The 24,241-nt window shown below is 44.9% G+C and overlaps 1 protein-coding gene across 9 annotated transcripts in view; it reads left to right on the forward strand.

Moving 5' to 3' along the window:
• Positions 1 to 24,241, forward strand: part of ACACB (acetyl-CoA carboxylase beta) — a 2,187,049-nt gene that overhangs the window by 872,056 nt on the left and 1,290,752 nt on the right. For all 9 annotated transcript variants that reach the window (XM_085633342.1, XM_085633341.1, XM_085633344.1 and 6 more), the window contains 4 exons: positions 2,553 to 2,641; positions 2,733 to 2,857; positions 19,276 to 19,389; positions 19,845 to 19,958. In XM_085633342.1, the coding sequence (XP_085489468.1) occupies positions 2,553 to 2,641; positions 2,733 to 2,857; positions 19,276 to 19,389; positions 19,845 to 19,958 (442 nt within the window). The remainder of the gene's footprint in view (positions 1 to 2,552; positions 2,642 to 2,732; positions 2,858 to 19,275; positions 19,390 to 19,844; positions 19,959 to 24,241) is intronic.

Consider the following 24,241-nt stretch of genomic DNA (forward strand, 5'->3'; position numbering starts at 1 on the left):
TAAAGGTCTATTGACAATTTACTGAGTCCAAAGTAAAATCACAAGAAAAAACATCCATTCAGCATGGGACATTTTTTCGTAGTGGTTACCCCATTTTCAAAGATTCAAGATTTCCTGCCATGAAGTTACACGATGTTTTAAAATAATAGAAAAATATCAGGAGACAAATATATATGGGATTATGAAATAGTTATTTAATGAAACAAGATATGTGTGCTGTTTCTGGTGGAAGGACAGAATGAGGGAAAAGCAGATATTGTGAGGGACGCAATTCCATTTCGGAGACATGCAGAAAAAGATAGCATAATAAGAGGACACACAAGATGGGGCAAAGACAATATGTTCAGATGGATGAGTGAGTGATTGCTTTTTTTTTTTACAAAGAACATGTGGGCCTCATGTCACTGAGATCAATTAAAAAGAGAAGAAGAATGCAAGTATGTGATTAAAAAAAAAAGTTTTCAAAGCTTTCTTAAACAAAAAATGATATTAAGTACCTTGAACAGGTAAGTGCAGGCATTGTATAAGCAATAAACCAAAGGCAGAGTGCTGAGTCTGAGCTGGGCGATATGGCTAAGCAGGTCTTTCAGGTGGAGGGCCATGCAAGAGATGAGCAAGGTAAGTTTCAGTTAAACCATAAATGCATGCGCATACGATGCATAGGTATTGTTGTAGTATAATGTAGGTTTGTGGCCTAGTTGGCAGAAAAGAGTGGGAGAGAGAAGGGTGGTTACAGCTGGAGCAGGTGGTTGAGGCTGGATGGGCATCAGAGTCTAAGATGGAAGAAAAGAGTGTTGAAAGAGTTAATTGGCATCAGAAGGAAAGGGTGAGGGGAGGTTATGTGAATAAATAGAAAGGAAACAAAAGGGTGAATTTGAGGTAGATTCAGTTGCTGAATATTACGGGGGTGAGCAATATAGGTATTGGCTGTAACAGCGTCCATGACAGCAGGTGAGGAAAAGTGAAGCTCAGTAGTAAGAACCAAAGTAGTTCATGATATATAAGAGAATATACCTTTTGGTAGGATTTACCAAAAGAAACTAGGACTGGAGACAGAGATTTGTGATTTATTAGCAAATTGAAAATATGTCAGACCGGAATTGTGTTTTTCAAGAGGTGGACATGTGTTTTGAGCCAAGAAGCAGATGATATTTTAAGTGACAATAAGGAGTGGAACCACATCAGGGTATAAACAAATTGAAGAGTGCCAAGCAGCATAGTGATTCCCATCGTCAAAAGCAGCCAAAAAAGGATTAGGATCAAAATCGAAGCATGATTATTGGGACAAGCAGAAGTGAGGATGTAAAGAAGAGCTGTTTTAGTTGAGTGAAAGGACCTGCAGCTGATTGGTTCAGACAGAAAAGGCAATATGAAGGGAGATGGGAAGTACGTTTAGAGCAGATGGGGTATTTCCAACATTCAGTATGAAATAGATGGAGCATTAGTTAAAACACAATTAATTGCTACAAAGGAAACTAACACTTTTTTCATAGGAAACACAGCCTCCCAATAATAAATACATTGCTCCTGTTACTATTATCATTTTTTTTATTGGTCATTTGCATTGGTAGAGCAAGCCCACCTACGGCATATACTGATCGGAAATTCAGAAAAGATGCATTGGTGATTGGAGTTTAAACCCCTTTCCTCATGCCAGTTATGGATTCTTCAGAATCTTAGCTCTTGAGGCACCTATGAATCAGAATTGCCAGTGTCGCAGCACTGCACTAAGTCAAAAATGATCTAGACGTACTCATGGAAGTCCTCATAAAAATTTACTTTTGCGTGTATTCCAAAAGGTTGTACACCTGCACAGCTAAATCGGCAGATATGTACATTTTCAGGTTTAATATTTGGCCACTCACTCCTTGCTATGATAGCGATTGTTTACCTGCCAGGGTTGGACAATTATTAGAAAATACCCACAAACTCTTGGAGTATGGTTGGGTGTGCACTGCATTTGGCCTTGCCCGCTGTGTGTAAAGAAATACCTTTTTCAGCCCCCAACAACCATGGCATGTTTTCTGCCAGCATAGGTGCACATTGGATTTTGAAACATAACCTTATTCTGTGACTAGTATCTGAAATTTTAAATCACTTACAGGTGCAAAAACCTTTATTGTTTTACTTTTTTGTGGCATGTGTATTAGTGTGCTCCTTCCTTTGATGTGTCTAATTATCCGTTTTCAAAGTAGAAAGTATTTTCTGACCTCCCAATTTGTGAAACCCAATTATACTATTTTACCTTAAATTATATTCTTTTCTGGAAACATTTGTGTTGAACAAAATAATTCTGGGGATCTGTGCTGTTTCATGTTTTGCTTCCCATTATGGGAGCGAATGCTGACATTATAATGTGGTAACCATAGAGCACATTTGTGAAAGGTATTAGTTGAAAGAAGTGTGTGGAAATATTTGTTGCGTTAAGGGTCCTCTTTGGGTCAGTTTGGGATGGCATATTTAGATCCAAACACTTTTGGTGCCACTTTCCTGAAGGACAATTAGACTTGCTGAGTCTAAAGATGTCTGTGTTAACTTCCTCTTGCTCCTAGATATCGTAGTGGGATTCGAGGCTACATGAAATCAGCTGTACTGGACTTGCTGAGGAGATATTTGCAAGTGGAAACCCAGTTTCAGCAAGGTAACTATACACCACAGTCCTGTGATTTGGATAGATGTCTTAATTTAAACATAGATCAGTAACACATCTCTTCTGTTTATACATCCCTTAGCTCACTATGACAAGTGTGTAATAAATCTGCGTGAACAGTACAAGCCGGACATGACACCAGTGTTAGAGTGCATATTCTCCCATGCTCAGGTGGCAAAGAAAAATCTGCTTGTCACAAGGTTAATTGTAAGTAAATAGTATATTGATGTATTTGTTTCTCATACATTGCAGATACAGCTCTGAAGAGCTGCAAACCGCTTCACAGCGAACATATTTTTAGTACCATGAGTGCCTTGAACATAAGGTTTTCTATTCAAATTGTACAGTGTGTGTGGTCCAGTTGGGCAGATATTTCAAACCCTACAATATAATCAGAGTGGGGGTGGAAACACATTATTGGGACTGGACTAGAACATACTCTCCAAATGGGTTCTTTTAAATAACTGCATTAAACATTACAAGGACCGAGATATAAAATGATTTGTTCAGATCATGGTTTTTTTCCCCCTGAGACTGGAAAAAAATCCTGGTCTTCAGGTACTGAGATCATCACTTTAGCAGGAGAGATAGAACAGAACAAAAGTCTTCAAAGTAATGCCCATTCGGTTACTGTAAAGGTGGTGGCTGTTTTTAAGCCACCTTCAAATTATCGTCAGTAGCTAGGACCTCTAATATCATACAGCCTCTGAGTGGTTTTGCTTGTATTCCTAATCTACAGGACCTCTCTTCAAATAAATGGATGCTCCCTACTATCTCGATACTAATGCTCTTACTGTTCTTGATTGTGAAGATGTTGAACCATTTCTCCTCTGTTGTCTCTTGGCAACAGATTGTCTAAAATGAAAACTGCGAGCGGCGTGGCAAAGATGGCGGCGAGGTAGGACACTCTGCTTCGATGCTCTGCTTCATCGCTCATGCCCACCACCGGCCCGTAGCACATCCAAGCCAAACCCATACGCCGTAACGAGCGTGGAGCATCCGGAACCTTGGTCCAGGTGATTATGGCAAGGGCAGAGCGGCTCGACCCCTCCGCGAGCACCCAGAACCGAAGCAAAGGGTGACTGCGACACGGCCAGGAGAAAATGGTGGCCCGAGGCGATGGGTCGGTGCCCAGCCCTGCTGTTGACAGACAGGGATGCGTATTCTCCTCAGAGAGCGGTTGACAGGCGGAGAGGTGCCCCGGGGGCCAACATCGAGCGGAGTGAACCAGCGGAGTCGAGTGGCAACGTGGACGGGGCTGAGAGTGGAGGTCCTGCTGGACTTCGCTGAGAGCTGGGCGGGGCGCCCATTGACATCCATGTCCTCGGGCCTAGCATTTATTGAAACCAAGAGGAGCTGGCATCCGACATTGGAGTCCCGGTCCTGTACCCCTGACCCCCAAGCCCTCCCCTCCCGCCCTTGAAGTGAGGAGCATTGTCGAGCAGATTCTGGAGGTCGAGGGGGACACGACTCCATTGTGTTTAGGCCTAGGGTCCTGCAGTGCTGGTGGGGAAGGAGGTAGGAGTGGGAGAAAGACTGTGGCGCGGACTGCTCAGCTGCTGGCCCAACAGCGAGTGACTCCCCAAGGAAGGGGCCCCTCCCCCGGTTGCAGCCGACAACAGGCCGAGACTCATCCGCAACTGGGCCTCGAGACACGAGCAGGCAGACGAAAGGAGGTGGACGGGAGCGAGGCCAGCGTGCACTCCTACCTTGCGATAGTTGCAGCGTTCGCAGCAGCGAACAGCACCTTAGAAGAAGGACACCGGCATGCCCTACCGAAGAGAACTAAGGCTCCACATCAAACCTCAGTCCCCCCCCCACCACCCCCAGCTAGCGTGTTGTGAAGAACAGCGGCCACCGCTAGCGGCTAATGCCTGATGAAGACGGCAGTAGCACCTCCCACAACTGGGAGGCCTGAGACGTGCTGAGTACTCGAGAGGGTGCAGTGGCCCTAGGGGCACCTTTGGCAACTAGGAGCCCACAGACCGTGAGGGACGTCTGGAGGGGAGCGCGGGCCTTGCATCGGCCCCTTCCTCAATAAACACCAGCTAGCCGGAAGAAGAAATGAGAGGGCCTCTCCCTGCAGGTACGAGAATTAGAGCACATTTACCAGAGGACGGGGCTTCCAACAATATGGCTCCAACTCTCTGCATTGCGATCACAATCAGCAACGATCAATCTAGACTGAGCGGAGTACGCAGCCCTTCGTCTCCATCACTCTTTCTATGTAGGGGGGGATCTATGTGGCCGCCTTCTAGCACATAAAATAGGTGAGTACCAACAGAGGCAAGGTGTCCAGGCGATACACGACCAGGACAGAGGTCTAGTGTCGGAAGACATTGAAATAGCCAAAGTAATTCGAGATTATTATGCACGCCTCTACCCGGGCCAAACACTGGATCGTGCAGAGAGTGACAGATATTTGCCAGACATGCAGTCGTCCACACTGACCCCGGAGCAAACCGAGCACCTAGACTGTGAAATCCGGATTGAGGAGGTTATCGCGGCAGTCTCCCAGTGAAAACTAGCAAAATCCCCAGGCCCAGATGTCTTTACCTCAGCTTTTTACGAAACATTTTGTACGGTTGTGGCTCCACTCCTGACGCAGCTCTTTAACACGTTCTCAGAGCCCGGTGCGATTCCAACTTCAATGTTGGAAGTAGCAATAATAGTTATCCCCAAACCAGGGAAGGACAAAACATACTGTAGTTTGTTCCGGCCCATCTCACTTCTAAATGTAGACCTGAAATTATTTACAGGAATACTGGCCCACAGGTTGAGCACATACGTGCCTGCCCTAATTGACCCCGATCAGGCAGGCTTCATCCCGCAGAGACAGACAAGCGTCCCGATCCCCGCGCAAATACATGTTTATGACCATTGATGCCGAAAAGGCCTTCGATAGGGTGCATTAGCCATACCGCGAGCAGTTGTTCACTTCTGCTTGGAGAGAGGATAAGGACCCAGATATTACATTGTTATCGTCTTCCCATGGCAACGATTAGAGTTAACAGTCACACATCGGCCCCATTTCAGTTAGGAAGAGGTACGAGGCAGGGGTGTCCCTTATCACCCCTCCTGTTCGCGCTATATATGGAGCCACTAGCGCAGAATATCCGTACGCACCCAGGCATCTCCAGGGTCCCATTTGGGGGGGGGGATAGACATACCATAAGCGCCTATGCAGATGACGTCCTTGCGACGCTTGACAACCCAGACACCTCCCTGGGTGCTTTCCTTGAGGAACTGGATTCCTTTGGCAGGGCCTCCGGCTTCAAAGTAAATGTAGAGAAATCAGTAGTGCTCACCCTCTCCCTCCCACTTCCAATGGTGGAACAGCTTCTGCAACAGAATCCTTTACAGTGGTCCCACAGCACCATTCCTTATTTGGGAATCCAGCTTGCCTCAACCACACAAGTCACTGCCGACATCAATTATGGCAACCTCTATAGACAAATTAGAGTTGATCTTCAAAAGTGGAAACACCATCCGATGTCATGGTTGGTTCAGAGAAGCCGCTATTAAAATGATGATTCTCCCTAAGTTTCTGTACTTATTGCAAACCCTCCACCTGCAGCCACCTCCTGGCATGATTCATAAGATAGTCATCGATTCAGCAGTTCATTTGGCAGGGCCGGAGTACCCCGGATGAAAAAAGCCATTAGTTTCCTCCCACCCAGGAAAGGAGGGCTGGGGATCCCCGACCTCCAATTGTAATTTTGCGCTTGGCAGCTGAGACGCCTAGTGCAATGGAACCATTCGGAATCGGAGAAGGACGGATGAGGAAGGAGAGCGGTCATGGCGAGGAGGAGGCAGCCACAGCAGGTAAGTGCCGTTTAACATTTTTTTATAATTAATGAGGGAGGGGGAGGGAGCGGAGTTCCACTGAGTTTTTTTCCAACTCCGTGGAACTTTGCATGGAGGCACTACACCATAACCGCCTGGGCTTAGTCGCAGGAGGTCTCGGAATGGATTGAAGTCAGTGATGCCGCACTCTTCCAAGATCATTCAAGAAACACAAAAAGAAGTGGTGCCATGGTTCTCAGCATCTTTCTTTGAAGGATGCAACTTCGAAGTCGATGTCCCCGAGCCTAGATGTCGTCTCATGGATGAAATCTCTCCGACTCCTTCACAAGGAGTATCTCCGTCTCCTAGGGCTGTGACTCCACTGGTTCCGTGGGATGCTTCGCGTCCTACCGACGCGGGGATCGGATCCATCGCATTTTTTAAATGCGATGTTCGACTTACTTGAGAGGGCTGCGAATCCTACTGGTGTGCCTGTTGGCCCCATGGGTCCGTTGGCATATTCCTTGGGAGATTTTCCACCTCACTTTCCCCAGGCACCGCTCATGCCTGTTATGCCTATGGCTCCAGGGAGTTGACCTCTTCTGACGCCGACGTTATTGACGCCGTTGCAGTCTCTAGTGGGTCGAACTCCATTGGACGGTTCTTACCCAGCGTCTTCTGGATCCGAACCGGTGCTGACTCGACCTTGACTGGCTTCGACTCCTGTTGCTTTCGACCTTCCTTCAACACCGGTTCCAAAGTAACTGGGATGAGATCTCGGAGAGAGGCACAGAGGTTGTTGGGGCACCTACACTGAGTGGGAGCTGATGTCGCCGAAGGGCCTGCCGACGCCTGCGGTGACCACATACCACGCTGTTATAAGAAAGGCTGCAGAACTTTTAGAATTGCCTCTTCCTACAGTAGAACTAAAGTCAAACATTCTTACAGAGGTTCTTCATTCATCGTCCTCTGTGTCAGAACCTTTGCTGCCCTTCAATTAGGCATTAACAGAGCCCATCTTGTATATCTGGCAGAAACCAATGTCCACTCCAGCAGTTTCCAGGACTGTGGCTTGGCGATAGAAGATGGCTCCTGGGGATCCAGCGTTTGTCCTCCCATCCTTTGCCAGAGAGCTTGGTGGTCCAGGCTTTGTGCTCTTCAAAGCTGTCGGCAGGTTCCTTTCCATCAACGCCTGCTGATAGGAAGTCAAAGCCCATGGAGCAGTCAGTGAAGAACGTTATCTCATCCGGACATATGGCTCTAAAATCCACAAATGCCACAAGTCTCTTGGGCCGTTACATTTATGCCCTCATGGACACAGCCAAGTAGGTTGTACCAAAGGTGCCCGTGAAAGTCCATGGGTATGTTTTAGAGGTTTTATCAGATGCCCAAGCTGCTGCCCGCTAAGTGATCCAATCTGGACTGGACACGGCCGACTCTGAAGCCAGAGCAATGGGGTCATCTGTTGCGATGAGGAGGCATGCCTGGGTGCATGGTTCCAGATTCTCGCCCGATGTCCAGGCTATATTGCTGGACTTAGCCTTTGATGGGCCCCATCTGTTCAATAATAAAGCAAATTCTGCGCTGCAGATCTTTAAGGACAGCAAGGCTATGACGAGGTCGTTGGAGATTCAGACCCAGCCCAGGAGCTTTGGACAGTTTTGCAAGTTTTTTGGCTTTGCAAGAAACTTGTCCTTTCATGGGAGGCAGCAACCACAGCAGCAGGCAAATCCCTTTTACAGATCCTACAGCAGATAGGGCAGAGGTCACCTGTGGGGTTCTTCCCGACAACAAGTCTCCTCCTCCTCTGCCTCACCAGCCATTGTTGCAGTAAGCAGCGCTAGCTCCTCCATTTAAGAGCATACTTGTCCTGTGTGAGGAGGGGTGTCCCATTTTCTACCTCTTTGGATGTCTGTCAGTTCATACCTCTGGGTTTTAAGCATCATCGAAAATGGGTATGCCCTACCCTTCTGGGAGTTTTCCCCTTCTTTCCCTCCCTGTCAGGGTCTTTGCTCAGAAGACCATCTTCTGCTTCTCCAGCAGGAAGTGTGGTCATTGCTGCAAAAGGAAGCAATTGAGGTAGTTCCAGAGAAGGAAAAATGTCTGGAGTGCTACTCTCAGTACTTCCTTATTCCCAGAAAGAATGGTCATTTTACCTCAAACAGGTGAAATTCAAAATGTTGACCCTCGCACAGGTTCTTCTTGCGCTGGAGAAGAAAGACTGAATGGTGTTGATCACTTTACAGGATGCGTATTTTCAGATTCCCATTCGGAAGTTGCTCCATTTTATGGCGTGGTCTCAACATTACCAGTTGCAGTCCTTCTGTTCGGTCTTACTTCCGCACCAGGCATCCAGGCTATGATTCCACTTTTTCAGAATGGAGATTCTGTTCCAGTCCTCAAGGTCTCCCTTCTGCTCGGTTTGTTCGCTTCATGCATACTCTTGCTCTACCTTGCACGCTGGCATATGAGGGCCCTCCAGTGTTGACTCCGCAGGCAGTGGTTTCAATACAACAGAGATCTCGAGGAATTGATCAGGATCTCCAGAGTCACTGCGGTGGATCTGCAATGGTAGAGGGTCCCAGTCAACCTGTCTCAAGGGAAGCTGTTAAACCCTCCTAATCTGGTGGCTACAGTGATCACAGATGCCTCCACTTTAGCGTGGGTAGTTCATCTGGAAGTCAAAGTTCTTTGGTTTCCAGAGGGAAGATTGTTTCACATCAATCTTTTGGAATTTCAAGCGATATTTCTGGCACTTAAGGGCTTCCTTCCTTCCCTTCACAGTCAGTCAGTTCAGGTTCTAACAGACAATACTACTGTGATGTGGTATATCAACAAACTGGGAGGAGTAGGGTTGTATCTTCTCTGCAGAGAGGCTCTTTGGCTCTGGCCCTGGGCTCAGGAGAATCAGATTTGCTTAACTGCAAATCATCTGGCCGGAGAACTGAATGTGTGTGCAGACAGTCTCAGTCAGCAATATTTGGCCGATCACTAGTGGTGTCTCCACCCGGAGGTCCTTCACATTTTCAGGATGTGTGGTTTCCTCAGTTGGACCGGTTTTCCACTCACGAGAGCGTGCACCTCCTGTCATTCTGCAGTCTCCAGTATCTGATGCGGTAAGCGTTGGGGATGCGTTTCAGTTAGACTGTGATGGGTGTGGTACACAGACCTCTTTACCTCTCTTTGCACCCTCTGCTCCGTCTTCATCTCAGGGCAGACCTCTCACGGTGGCAGGTTCTACACTCCCACCTCCAGAGCCTGAACCTTCATGCCTGTAGATTGAACGGGGCAACCTGAGTTCTTTTTCTCTCCCACCCGATGTGGTGGACGTTATATTATTGGCCAGAAGGAAACTCCACCAAATCGGTCTATTCTGGTAGGTGGACCACATTTGTTAAATGTTGTGAAGAGATCGATTGATCCCTTACAGACCCATTTATCTGATGTTCTGAGTTTCCCTCGTTCCCTAGCGCAACAGGGTTGTACAGTACCTACTGTTAAGGGCTACTTATCTGCCTTGTCGGCTCTTCTCTGTTTACCAGATCAACCTTCGTTGTTTAAATCTCCTATGGTTATGAGATGCATTAAGGGTCTCACTAATAGGTTTCCTCCCACTCCTTTTATCATGCCTCAGTGGGATTTGAATTTAGTTCTCAAATTTTTGATGGGTTCACCATTTGAACCTTTGCATATTTGTCCTTTAAGGTTTCTTACATTTTAAACAATATATTGTCCTTTTACATTTTTTTTTTTTATAACTTTTTATTGAAAGATTTGGCATGTTATACAACATTCCACAGGCACATAACTTAAGGTACAATAAACATTAGAGTCTCCTCATCACATTTCAACCTAAGAGCATTTGGGAATGGCACCTTATCCAACATCGTCAACCCCCACTTCCTGACCCCCGGGCGGCTCACATATCTCCCCCCGGAACATTTTCCAAGGTCCCCAGATGTGAGACCACTTCCTCAATCATCCCCTGGAGACATAAATAGGTATATCCGTCACCATAATCCAGTCCATGTCTTTTGCCCATTCCGCGATACTTGGTGACGTCGGAGCCCTCCACAGTCTAGCAATATTTCGTTTTGCCACCATGAAACCCAGTGTGACCCATATCCTCTCTTTGACCGTAAGATCAGTGGAGTCCCATATGTTTAACAAAATCAATTTAATATTGCATGGTATTGGTTGCCCCAAAACTTCCCTCATCATTGCCATCACCCCTTCTCAGAATTTTGAATCGTCTCGCATTCCCAAAATGTATGAGTAAAAGTACCCTCCTGCCCGCAACCTCGTGTACAGCCACTATCTTGGGTGTATCCCATATGAGCCAATGTGGGACCTGACAGGTACGTTCTATGGAGGATTGTTTCTTTTTTAACATTAAATCATGGCTGCCGCATGTCTTGTTTACATGATGGCCTTAGGTTAGTGTGTCTTCAGCCGACACAGGTATGACATGACTGTAATCCGGTTCCGAAGCCGACAGCCCTGGCCCCAATGTTACATCCTGCCCCTCAACACAACACATCCCCTTGCCTCCTCACAACTGCAACTCCCCCCCCCCACCCCCCCCCCCCCTCCCCGCAACACCAAAGTAACATGCAGCCGTCGGCTATCCCATGGTCACTGCACATCAAGCCCCCGAGCAGCCAGCAATCCGCACACAAGACAGCAGCCCAAAGCCTCGCCAAATGTTTCACCTGATTCAGGAATGTTTGTTTCTCTTTCCTCATTACTCTGCATCAGCTAACGATGCAGGAATCCTGCCTTCTGAACTATGCCTGTTTTCTTAAGATCCAGATAGTGGGAGAGGTGACACCCACTAGTGCCAGGTACCCCAACCCCTAACCATCCCCCACCTCCCAACCGCAGGGGAGAAGGAATGCCGAGATATCTGGTAGGCTTCACCTCATTCTCCTCATTCCTGCTGTACACTGTATTTTCATTTACTGTTGCCTGCGTATATTTCTGTTACTCTGTCTGCCTTCTTCACATACCAAAATGCTGTAATTTTGTCCCACCCAGTCCATCGCCCTTTGCCTACAAACGGTCAGTGTATAATGTAACTGATGTTAATGCATAGCGCTCAAACTTTGCTCTATGTAAAACTTCAGTACAGCGGCAAACACAAACCTTCAAACTAAGGAGAGACAGTAGATATTAATTAACCAGCCTATTTGACCAAAGTGACTCCAGAAAACCTGGAAAAATCACGGCTTCCCCACCCAAACTGCTTCATCTCAGTATCAAACTCCATTCCAGCAAAACATTTTCCTCACTTATGCGTACAAGAGCATCCACGAAAGCACCCTCCACCTGCGAGTCCAGAACACCAGCTGTACAAAACCCACCGTGTTTAATTTTATTTAATATACCATAATTTTGCTCCATAATAATGCGGGACAGAAGAGTTGCACCTGACAACTATCCTGCCTCCTAAATCAACAATGGTTCCTGTCCGAAAAACAGCCTTTCAGAACCTCTCAGAGCCGTGCCACACTGCGATGCCTCAATATAAAAAAATCAGTTTAAAAAAAAAAAGGAGGCGGGAGGGTGGGGGGAGTGAGTCTATTAAGGACCAAAGAGGCTGGATTTGGTTTAATCGGTAGTCTCATGTAAATTGTTGGAAAAAAGTTTTCAATGTGTTTTTATAAAGGTTCTTGTCACGAAAAAGAAAACCAACAAAAAGAAAAGGCAAAAAAATATATTTCTTTTTGATAAAATGAACTTTGTTTGTGTTTTCCTAAAACCAGTGTATTTATGATGGCTCTAATCTTTGCGCACTAAAGAAAAATGTGTTAAATGAAGTTCATTAATTGAAATTTACCTGCAGGTGAGTTTAGATTCCCTGAGGGACTAAAAGAATAGAGTATTGATGGTCCAAGAGGCACATGTTAATTGCCTCTCAGAGCCGTGCCACACTGCGATGCCTCAATATAAAAAATCAGTTTAAAAAAAAAAGGAGGGGGGAGGGTGGGGGGAGTGAGTCTATTAAGGACCAAAGAGGCTGGATTTGGTTTAATCGGTAGTCTCATGTAAATTGTTGTAAAAAAGTTTTCAATGTGTTTTTATAAAGGTTCTTGTCACGAAAAAGAAAACCAACAAAAAGAAAAGGCAAAAAAATATATTTCTTTTTGATAAAATGAACTTTGTTTGTGTTTTCCTAAAACCAGTGTATTTATGATGGCTCTAATCTTTGCGCACTAAAGAAAAATGTGTTAAATGAAGTTCATTAATTGAAATTTACCTGCAGGTGAGTTTAGATTCCCTGAGGGACTAAAAGAATAGAGTATTGATGGTCCAAGAGGCACATGTTAATTGCTTTGTCAATATAAAGAATCGCCACATGCTAAAGAAATAGACCCATTGACAACCTGTGCCTAAAATATGTGATCCTGGCCAGATACCATCATTACCATGCCCCCTAAACATCCTGTTGTTCATAATCCCTAGGCACCCCCTACCAAATTCCCATGCAGTGGCCTAAATGCAGTGTAACCGCTGCCTGACCATACAGTGTGATCCTGGGCACCATGTACAAATCCTCCTCTGCACCTTGCTCTACCCAACTGAAATGTTGTATTTCTCTTTGCCATGCTATAATGTCACGTATTAATTTTTCAAGTTAAACAAACACAGTGGTGGGGAACATGCAAAGTGCGTAAGACGGTGTGGCCGGTCCAAGAGGGCCGGCCAAACCATCCTACGCACTATAGAGTGTGCCTCCCCTTGGCCCCTGCTCTGGCCAGCCCAGCCCGCCCTGCCCCGCATGTAAGCAATAAGGAAAACTAAAATGATAATAGCTTAAGTTATTATCATTTTAATTCACCTTTTTAAACTGCTCCCAGAATAGTGGGGCGACGCTACTCCGCCTTAGCAGAGGAGCCGCCGCTGGTACCAGACACTCTCGAAATAAGTTTTCATATATGACACTGAAGTTGTCATTCGCTCGCAGCATCGTCCACTTGCATCTGTGGTAATTTCCACAGTGCCAAAACTCAAAGCTTCCAAGCACTGTAAATGTTAGTGCTCATGTCCAATGTGGCAGGTTAAGAGCATTGATACCTGAAGGCTTGCAAGGCAGTGGCAGCTAGAACCCCCTGCCCCACCCATGCTCTGCAAACCTGCTTCTGGGCCTGAGACACTATAAAAATATTCCTGCACAACTTTTTAAAATAAACTTTCTAACTTGCTTCTCTCTCCTCTTTTATTCCTTTATCTTAGTCTATCATTTCTCTTTCTGCTTTCATTCTTCCAGTTCACCAGTCACCTCACATCTCTCCCTCCTCTCTGAATCTTATTCTCTCTGTCTTCTTTTCTCTTTCTCCATATTTCTAATCTATCACTGGTCTCTTATTTTCTCCCCACATATCTCAGCGTTCCTTTTTTGTCTTTTTGTTGTATCTCCCACTTTCTTCATTCTCTTCGACATTGCTCCATATCGCAATCTTCATAAAAAGTACCCGGCATCTCCTCTGTGGTCCCCCACACCCACCCCCCACCAACCACGGTCCCCTGCCCCCAATGCATAACCTGCCTCGAGGACACTTTGATGCAAAGGCCCATCGCTAACTTCAAAGAACGCTTGGGCTCCGAACACAATGCAAGTGCCGGGCACAAGTGTCTGATGCGGCAAAGGACAGTGCAGCCATTCGATAATATTAACCCGTGGCCCAAATTAAGCAACCAACCAGCAATGTATGTTGCACCGACTAGTGCCAGGCACCACTACTCCCAAGCCACCCCACCTACCCTCCCCAGATGTGAAGGCCAGTGATCACTGGGAGGTCCCAACCACTCCTCCTCCCCCCAGTGTCTAAATCTGCTGAATCTTGCTCATCAACTGCTCAGCACCCTGAAAGCTCCGGGGCCACACAATGTGCTGCATTGCTAAATCCTTACAAGGTGCCAAAGGTGAAACTGATTGCATCGCAAATGCTTGTTTTATCGGTGGTCCTCCAACAGCATAGAAAAAGGCCAGTAACAAAAGACAATACGTGTTTGTTTGCCCTTTGCCTATACACATTTCCTTTTTTGTAAATGCATAAATACAGAATAATATACTGGAATACTTTCATGTTATACCTTCTAATCACAGGTACACCTGGTTAAAAATAAAAGTTGAGCAGCAAAGAAGTAATCGGAATGTAGAACCTTTATAGTGTTTGAGGAGTCGGACGTGTTTTTCTTTTATTAGATGTAATCCTGTAAAATATTTTAGGTCTCAGGCTTTTAGTAGTGGTACTTGGAAGAATGCAATTTATTGACGCATAATATCTTCTAGTAAACTTAAGGCATCATCACAGGTCACTGAAATAAGACCTCTAGCCACAAAATTAGTTATCTTATGGAAACAAACCCATTTGTAAATTTAATAGTGTAAAGAAAACACAAAATTGTAGTGTATTTAGTAGAAAATGGATGTCTGTTCGGTGGGTCATGATCACCCAAGCAGCACATGCATGCATTTTGCAGTCTCTCTGCCGCATACAAATACAAGAAAAGGAACAGAGATGAAGGCCATGACATTACTTGCTCTACTGGGCTACTATGCTTTTAATTGGTATTGTCAATGAGAGTATTCCTGGAATATGATGTCCCCTTGCTGCCCTGTAACTAACTGAAATTAGGGTCACATCCTGAGACCTGTGTGTAGAGACAATTCAGTTCATAGTGTGCATACAAGCAGCAATGCACATAATTCGAATAAGGAATTTCACAAAATCCAGAAGCTTGTGCATTAGTGGTGTCCATCCTCTTCTCCTGTTTATCCTTTCTCTTCTGTCATTGTAGCTAAATTTAAACAGCAGCTCTCTCCTCTTCTCATTAGACATACTAACATTTCTCTCCAGTACGATGTAACCCTTTTTTAGGTCTCGCCTGAGCCAGCGAATTCGATGCTCTGGCAAGACTTTTAGTAAGTGGGCTTCAAAAAGCCGACCACAGCTTTTTGTGTGTCCTAGAGCGTGCGGTTACGCGCACAGTTATGAGCACAGTCTCCATCTGGCTTTCCTCTCTTGTAATGGCTCATTAAGTGCATCGCTCGCGGGCACCCTTACAGCCCACAATCGCGATCACTTTCACTTTCAGGGCCGCGCGGCCGCATCACTTTCACGGCTGCACGGCCAATGCTTGTCTGATTTAACTCGCTGTACCTCACTAGCCCCTCAAATGCTGTGTCTGCTTCGGCTCACTGCCCCCATACGTCATGCCATGCGGTATCCTGCCGTGCCCTGTCTAGCACAACCTTCTCTGCCTTGTAAGATTTTTCTGTCTTATTAACACGTGCCTCTCTCGCCCGTACAAAAGCGGCCAGTGTTGAAAGTCCAACAAGATTAAATCAACAAATTGCTTTTCCTCCTGGGAGCTCCGAAGAAAAGTGCTTTTATTTTTGTAAAAGTTCGAGAATATACTTGCTCTAATGAATGCTTTTATTGTAACTTATAGTTTTAATGTACAACACGTGCTTCCCTTGGCTTATAATTTTTGGGAGTTGGCTCGGTTCCAGCGAGTAATTTTCGGTTCATCCTTTAGAGGCCATTAAACGGTTGGATTTACACTCACATGGCACCCCCTGCAACATCCACACAGGGGGTCTGCAGGCTATTTCTCTCTCTCGGCTGGCCTTCTGCTGCCCACCTGTAGGAAGCAGGAGGGAGCTGCAGTCCATTATGAGACTTGTCAAGCAGGCCTCACTGCTGGTATTGACAGAACAGGCACCCTATGAGGGGCCAGCATGCCGGGCACAAAGATTAGTGCTGTGGGATCTGCTTCCTGCAGTGGGCTCCTGTGGCGCAAGGCCCTCCCACCTCCTTGTCCCATCAGTGCCCCCTTTGTCCCGGACCCCCTTAAACCGTGAAATGGGATTTCAGAGCCAATCCTTCCCAGCGTTTTGAAACAATTACTCTTATAGTTGGACTTTATTCCTGAGACAGAAGCTTGATCTTTTTATTTTACTGCTTCATTAATTCAGACAAAAACAGCGCTTTCCACCATTTCACGAGATGGGACATACAAAGCTATGGTACATAAAATCTAACTCTGGTGAAAAATAGAAAAAACTAAAAGTTCTATTTTCGGACCCAATGTCATAAGGAAATGAAGTTAGATGGACTGATGCAAGCTGGGCTGTAATTAAAGATAAATCAATTCACTTCAGTCCTTTTTACATAACAAGTAAGTATAGAGTAAAATAATTTTGTTTCATTATTACCCACTGCATATTATTTACTTAACCTTCGGCTTCATCTCTTTGCTCCATTCCATATCACACAATCAGAAGAAAAAGTCAAGACTTGAATCTTGCTCCATATTTGTCCCAGTACAATCGGTAGGTCATATGTCCCACAATATTTGGGTAATAAAAGAGAAGGGGTGAAAGGGTCCTCATTTAGTAGTTGTCCTGGGGCTAGTCCGCAGTGGCTTAACATTCCTTGTGAGATAAAGGGACGATAAAAGAGACGACACGCACAATGGGGCTCACTGTTGTCTGCCTGATGTCATGAATGGGCAAAGTACTTTTAGATGGGGAACTTTGAAGTCAACATTCAATAAAATAGAAAAAGTTTATATTGAAGAGCTGTCTGGAGACCCTGGATATGTGGGTGTTCTTTGACTACCACCGACACCCATGTTCTTGCTGTGTTTTAGCTGTTGAGCTGGCATAGAACCACAATGTCCTGGATGATATGCACCCGACACCTGACCATGGTAGGGGGGGAGTTGTTGTCTAGTGGTGAAGCACAAGACTTAGGAACAGAAGTTCTGAGTTCAAATCCTGGCTATGAGTGACCTGAGGCTCGATGCTCAACCATCATGCGCCTTCTTTCACTGTTCTGCACTTGGTTCATATGTGGGGTAATTGCACCTTCCCAGACGACAATCAGTGGCTTTAGTCAACTTATGCCCATGACTAAAAAGCTCTAGACCAAATATGCACACCCACGAACCATCGTATATGCTTCTTTTTTTATTGAATGTTTTTATATAGCGGTGACCTGGTTCTCATTTTTGTGGACCAGAACTTACTTTTCTTCATCAAAATGATTTAGAACAGGAAAGAGAAAGGTAGCAAAGGGAGAAAGATATTAAAAGTGTGACAAAGTGGAAAGAAGGGATAACAAGCTTATGCAAAGCCATCAGTTTGTGCATTTGGAGCATATTGGCTTTGAAAATACCTTTTGGTGATGTGGGACAGCATTCAGGAGAAAGCAAAATGCTTTTTCCAGATGGTGTGTACCATCAGGGGAAATAAAAGAAAAAAACAGGAGTGATAGCAACAACCATTGCTGGTTGTAACGTCCTTCCTCTGGTGTGTGCATGCATGAGGATGTATGCACATGCATCGGTCATAATGCATGTGCATGTCAGCAGAATAACGCAAGCGCTATTTGCGTCGTTTTTTTATATACTGATTCAAGATGCTGGACAGCAGTTGGATCGGTCAGTAAAACCAGCATTGGCATAGCCAATACCTTTGGGACCTTATAGGTGTTTAGTTATCCAGCACAATATCCTTGGTGCAACAACATCAAGTGTTGCATGGCTAAACACTTATAAGGTCCCAAAGGCGAGACCTATTGGCTATGCCTTTGCTTGTTTAAATTAGGGGATCGTAATGTTATCACTCTTTAAAAATGGCACGGTTTAATAGTTAGGAGAACTTCTAATATTAGTCACTAATAATAATATACGATTAATCGACACCTCAGTATCAGATTACTACACTGTGCTCGGGTACAAGGGAAAAATGATAGAGAGTCAGAAGTAGAGCAGTTAAAAAACAGAACCGCAAGACATTAAATACATTTCTGAATTCTACCACTCTTTGTTATTTTTGTTATTAGCAGTAGTGTAATCAAGATCTTTTCCGGGCACTCTTTTTCCAGGTTTTCCTGATTATATCTCTCAACAGAGAAAACCCCATCCTAGGGAACCAAATATTATTGTGGTCAGTGCCAAACCTTTCTTGGTTAATATACATGAATGGTCTTTACTACTGGATGTAAGAATACTAGTATTTTCTCTTTGCAGTTAGATAAACTCTGCACAATCACAACTTATTCTTATTCAAAACTGTAATATATGGAGGTAGTTTGACACACGCCCCACTATAGTTTGTTTTCCCAATCCATCTGCTAATGCTATATTGTCCTGCAATGGTCTGAAGTTTTATCTGCGGCCATTGGAATGGGTAGATTCATCAAAAGTAGCATGGTGCCTGGATGATGGGTGTAACCGCAGTGTACCCCAAATGATGTTTTTTCAAGTGTGCTGCAAGTGATCAGATTCAAAACATGTTAAGTTTGTCATCTGCAAATGCTGCAGAATGGACCAGGCCACTAGGTGTGTTGGGAAAAGCTGACGTTCCATTGCATCCCTCAAAATTGGCTGATGCACTGATTTGTAAGTGCTGTGCCTCAGTAAATCCCAGAATGTTAATTGGTTGTGCAATACATTGTTGAAAGTGTGTCACTTTTCAAGATTGTCTTGTATCTGACCACACCCTACTTCTTAGTAATTGTACTCCTTTTTGGAATTACTTGCTACAGCTTCTATATTTCATTAAAGTATTCTTTTACAATTTTCTTTTCTGCCTGAAAAGAGCGATCTAGATCGATTTATAAAAGATTGATAAATACATCATGATAGTTGAAAAGTGTACCACAAAGACAGAATAAAAATACATTTACTTTTTTAAAGTAAAAGCTTTTGTAACTGAAACTTCAGGCTTTTTGACTATACTTTCCTCTGTACAGTAAAGTCATGAAACTAGTGGCACACAATGAATGTGATTTACTGGTAACCATTTTTATTTTTCCCTCCAGGATCAGTTGTGTGGCCGCGACCCGACCCTTACTGATGAACTGATGACCATTCTCAATGAGCTGACACAGTTGAGTAAAACTGAACACTCAAAAGTGGCTTTGAGAGCAAGACAGGTGAGTTATTTGTGGGCTAATCTTCATTACTGGTCTTATATACGTCTGTACTTGTTTCACTGACTTCTAAGACATAGCTTCTTGGCCATAGTTACTTTTTTGCTGTTTCGGCCTAGCTTTCAGTTAATTTCAGAATATCTTTGTGAAAGCCTAACAGTCTAATTTTTGTGTTTGAACACGAACCCCAGGATTGAATCCTTGTTATGACAGAACTAACCTGAGTTAATGAAACACAACTTTTTAATATTGCATCTCACTAGCAAGTCTAATCTTGATGTCTAGATTGTTATATACTAGAATGTGTTTTTCATTTTCCCAAGATTTGAGGCATGCCTGAATTTAGACGCATTTGTTTGGAGTTCTTTAAGGATTACTACACAGTGTTTGTAAAGCATGCGTCAGTTGATGTACTGTAAATTCTCATGATTTCACAAAAGTATTTTCTTTATTTTTAGGTCCTAATTGCATCACATCTTCCTTCATATGAACTGCGGCATAATCAGGTTGAATCCATATTTCTTTCTGCCATTGACATGTATGGCCATCAGTTCTGTCCTGAAAATCTCAAGGTTGGGAATTTCTTTAAATGGAATATATCTGTTTTTTTATTATTTTTTTGATTGAGTAACTGAAATGAAATACAGGCTCTGCATCACAAATCTCAGGCATTTCAAACAGTCCCATCAGTATATCTTGACACCCATATTTGACGCTTTTACAGGCCATCATTATAGTACTTGCATCACTACCCTTCTTCCTTTTGACCCCTAACCCTCCCCCTTCCCAGTTGGCTCTGTCCCCTGTACGCCTGCCAGGCCCCCCAAACCTTTTCCCATTTCTTAGGGCAGCCTCTCGCTGTATATACCAGATGTTCTGCCCTCTGGCACCAATCCAAGTCCGCCTCCCAATCAGTCACTACCATCTTTTTTTTTATTTTTTACTTTGATTGTAAATTGAAATAGCATACTCACATTCTAATACAACCGAATTTAACCAGAAGTGAGCCGCACAGAAAATTACACAGAGTAAACATTACAGCTGCGATGCTCGCATGTACCAGCAGGCACCGGCGACTGCTATACTATACAAACTCCCTAGATGAATAGTTACTCAGCTTCAAAAGCGCAAGAAAACAGTCTACTCAACAAGCTATCAGTTGCAAAAAGTCATTGAAAGGGTTTCTTCTTTATTATAAATATTAAAATAATTTTTTGAACCCTATTTGAGCTGTAATAAGACCCTGAGGAAGGGCTGTGCCAGACCCAAAACATGTGTTATGTTATGTTAGCATGTTTAGTATAGCAAAACAAGTTAACCTAACATAACACGTGTGGGCTGGAAAAAGCAGAATGCAGTACTCTTATCAATACAGCTCGTGAAAAATGTTCCCATCTATAATAAAGAAACACTTCTAATGACTTTCTGCAAATAGTACCTTGTCGACCAGCTTCTTTGTTTTCTTTCTTTCCAAGTGTGGCGGGAGCGTTTGAAGCTGAATAGCAATTCAACTTGCAAGTATGTATTTTGCATTCCCACATACTGAAAAATCATTCGCTTGCAGTGCAGGCTGTTATTATTCATTCTTATTTAATTGAATTGTTGTTCTTTTATTAGGCAAACAACTAGATACATTGAAGCTATCCCCTATGTAATCTACATTCTAAAACCTGAAACCTCTTTTTGTTAGTAAAAAATGAAAGTGCATTCTTTTTTGCCCATAGTCAAAGGTGATCACAGATTTTACAGTATAATGGCCATAATGCAAGTATTCCTTCTGGGTTCGCCATCTGGTTGCCATACTTTCAGGCAGTCACATGCTCAATACTTTCCTCTATTTACCATTGAAATGCACCGGCTCATCGCTTCATATAATGTCTGCTGAGAGTCCGGTCCCTCATATTGCCAGACTCTAGGTGTGTTCCCTCGCCACGTTCGCTGCAAATTCCACTTGATTTTGCATTATGACATGATCTCTTCTTTGTTAATGTGTCGGAGCTCCCAAGCCTCACTTCTACTCCACCACCATCTTGGTCCTGCCTACACATCCTTTTTATTTGGTTCACTATATCTTTACTAATGTCCAGCTGTTGATTCTGAGCTCTGTTGAAGGTCAGAGTGGAAGACGGTCTGTTGCAAGTGAAATTTTAACTACACCATTGTAGGAAAGTAGGATCTGCTTTTACGGTTACCCCCACTTTTTGCTTGATGTAATGCTGTTTCTGACTAGTCTGACTGGGGTCCTGCTAATCAGGACCCCAGTCTCTGTGCTTTCGCCCCTACATTGTTTGGTAAGTACTTATACTAAGGTACCCAGGGCATAAGTACACCAGGGTTCCCCCAGAGGCTGAAGCATGTATAATGCCACCCCTGGGAGACCACTCAAATTGTAACTATGGGCCTGCCATTGCAGCCTGTGTAAGCTGGTGCTAACACTGCTTACGAAAGATATAGGTTTCCCTATAACTAAGATCACTACACTTAAAACCTATAAGTCACCCCTACAGCAGGCCTTACAATCCTGAAGGCAGGGTGCTTGTTTCCTAGTGTGAGGGTGCCCCTGAATGAGCAGGACACCCCTATGACCTACGGAGTCCATTCTCCCTGGTTGTGAGGCAGCTATATGACATGTATAGGGGCACTGCGTCATTACGTCTTGACCACCTTGAAACTGGAAGCAACAAATTCTATCATGTTTAGTATCAAACATGTTGTGAATCATACCCCCACACTGCAAACGATGTGAGAGGTATGATTCCATGCACTGTAAAGCTCCTTCGGGAGGCCCTCAGAGCTCCCCGTACCAGTCTTCTAGACCCAGCCTTCACCACATGGCTGCTGCCGGCCAGAGATACTATTCTGCCCTCCTGCTGCTGAGCCAAGCTCGAGCAGGGGAAGGCAGAACAATAGGTATCCTCTCACAGAGAGGTGTGACCACCTCCCAGACAGGGTTTAGTGTATTGAGATAGGGTGGGGGCGCTGGCCTGCACCACTCAGTCTGCTTGAAGGGCACATTTGGTCCCCTCTGTGCATAGTCCAGTTCAAGCCAGCTCAGGTAGCCGTTGGATCCTGCTCTGGCATGAAACTGAACAAAGGACTTGGGAGAATCCTCCCCACTGTCTAACCCCTCCCCTGGGAAAGAACCATGAATCATACCAATCCTTTCCTTAGGGTACTTAAGGGCTTACCTGAGGGTGGGTCCCTAGATTTGTCGTGAGACAAGATTCATTTCAGGCACCACTTCTTCAACCGTCTAGGAACTTTGCTGGACTTAGCTCAGGGCATCAAGGCTGCAACCGGGAAGACTCCTGCTGCTCCCTATCTTCTCTCCATGCTCGTCTGCTGCAATATCTGTGCCTGTTCGCCATACAGGAGCCTTCCAAGGCCTGTGGGCATCCAAGATACCTAAAGGAATCTCCCTTGAAGTGAAGGAGTCACTTCCCTGCATCTTCAGGCGCCGCAACTAAGTTGACCAGTCTGCTAATCCTGGGCTCCCACGGACTCACTTGCATCATGGGCTTGCATCTTTGGTGAGCTGCTCCAGGTCTTCGTGCGACTCCAGTGCCTCCGGTCTGTGGGTCCTCTTTAGGGTCTGCTTTGATTTCTGTGGGCTCCCCTGATTGCTTGGGGCCTGCCCTGATTTCCCTGCTTGTGGTGAGTCACTTGGACCTTGCTGGTCCCGACATTGCACCTTCTTCACTTTCCATGTTGTTTGCAGTTGCCAAGGCTTGTTGGTGCTCCTGACGAACACCGACCCGTCAACTCTCAACATTCGACGTGGGACAGCTTGTGAACGGCTCCTGGTCTTCCACAGTGTCGCCTGGTCCGCACAGCTGCAGCTTCAAGGTCACTGTCAACCCTCCTGCAGCACTTGTTATCGGTGGGCATTCATCTTCCATGCCTCCTGGTCACTCCTGAGTGGTATAGACTCTGTCCCCTCTGCTTGCAGATACTTCTCATCTTGAATCCACCTTTGGTTTCCACCGAACACTTTCTCCTTCTCCAGCAGCGGCATCTTCCTGAAGTCCTCCATTGGGTTCGACGGCGGTTTCCAATGCCACTTCACACCTATGAACTGGGCTCCCCAGGGGCAGGTATCCTGGTCCCTAAGGTATCCATGGGTGGGGTTGCTCTCCACCCTTCTATCTTCAATGAGGTTTCTTCAGGGTCCACTGGGAAGGGTCCTTCTTTTTTTAACATTGCAACCGTGACTTACCCATTTACTTGCATTGATCCTGCAGTCGTGTTCCCACTCTGGACATGGCCTCCGTGGGGCTCCTGGTTACTAACCTTGGGTGGTTCCTTGGGTCCCCGACACTTCTCCGTCTGCTGGGTATAGTCTTGACTCGAGTCGTGGTTCGCATACCACTATCTTAGTATATAGTTTGGTCCCCCCTTGTGACCACTGTGTATTATGTGCTACTTACCTATTTCTATTGAAAAGTATTGTGTGTATCTCCGGCTAGGAGATGCCTCTATGTGTTAGTAAGAGTTCTACAATAAATACATATTTTTATAAATACACTGTGTGGTTCTTTTTTTCACTTAATCTAGATCAATAAGATTATGTTCCGGTAAAACAAACCGCTTTACACTCCTTCTGGATTAATTCTGAAGGCTGCTCTCCACAGACTACATTGCTCCCTGAGTTCCTAAAGGAGCTCAAAACCTGGCTCTTTGATGGAACTCAATGATCCTCTTGAATCAGAGGACTCACCCCCTAAGGTTGTCTAAGACCACTAAAATCACCATAAGGGTTGTCTAGATTGGTGTGAGTGCCCACTTACATAAGTGTATACCATATACCAAGCCAGCTTCTCACAAGTATATATATATATATATATATATATATATA

The sequence above is a fragment of the Triturus cristatus genome, chromosome 11, assembly GCF_964204655.1.
Source record: "Triturus cristatus chromosome 11, aTriCri1.1, whole genome shotgun sequence".
Classification (NCBI taxonomy): Eukaryota; Metazoa; Chordata; class Amphibia; order Caudata; family Salamandridae; genus Triturus; species Triturus cristatus.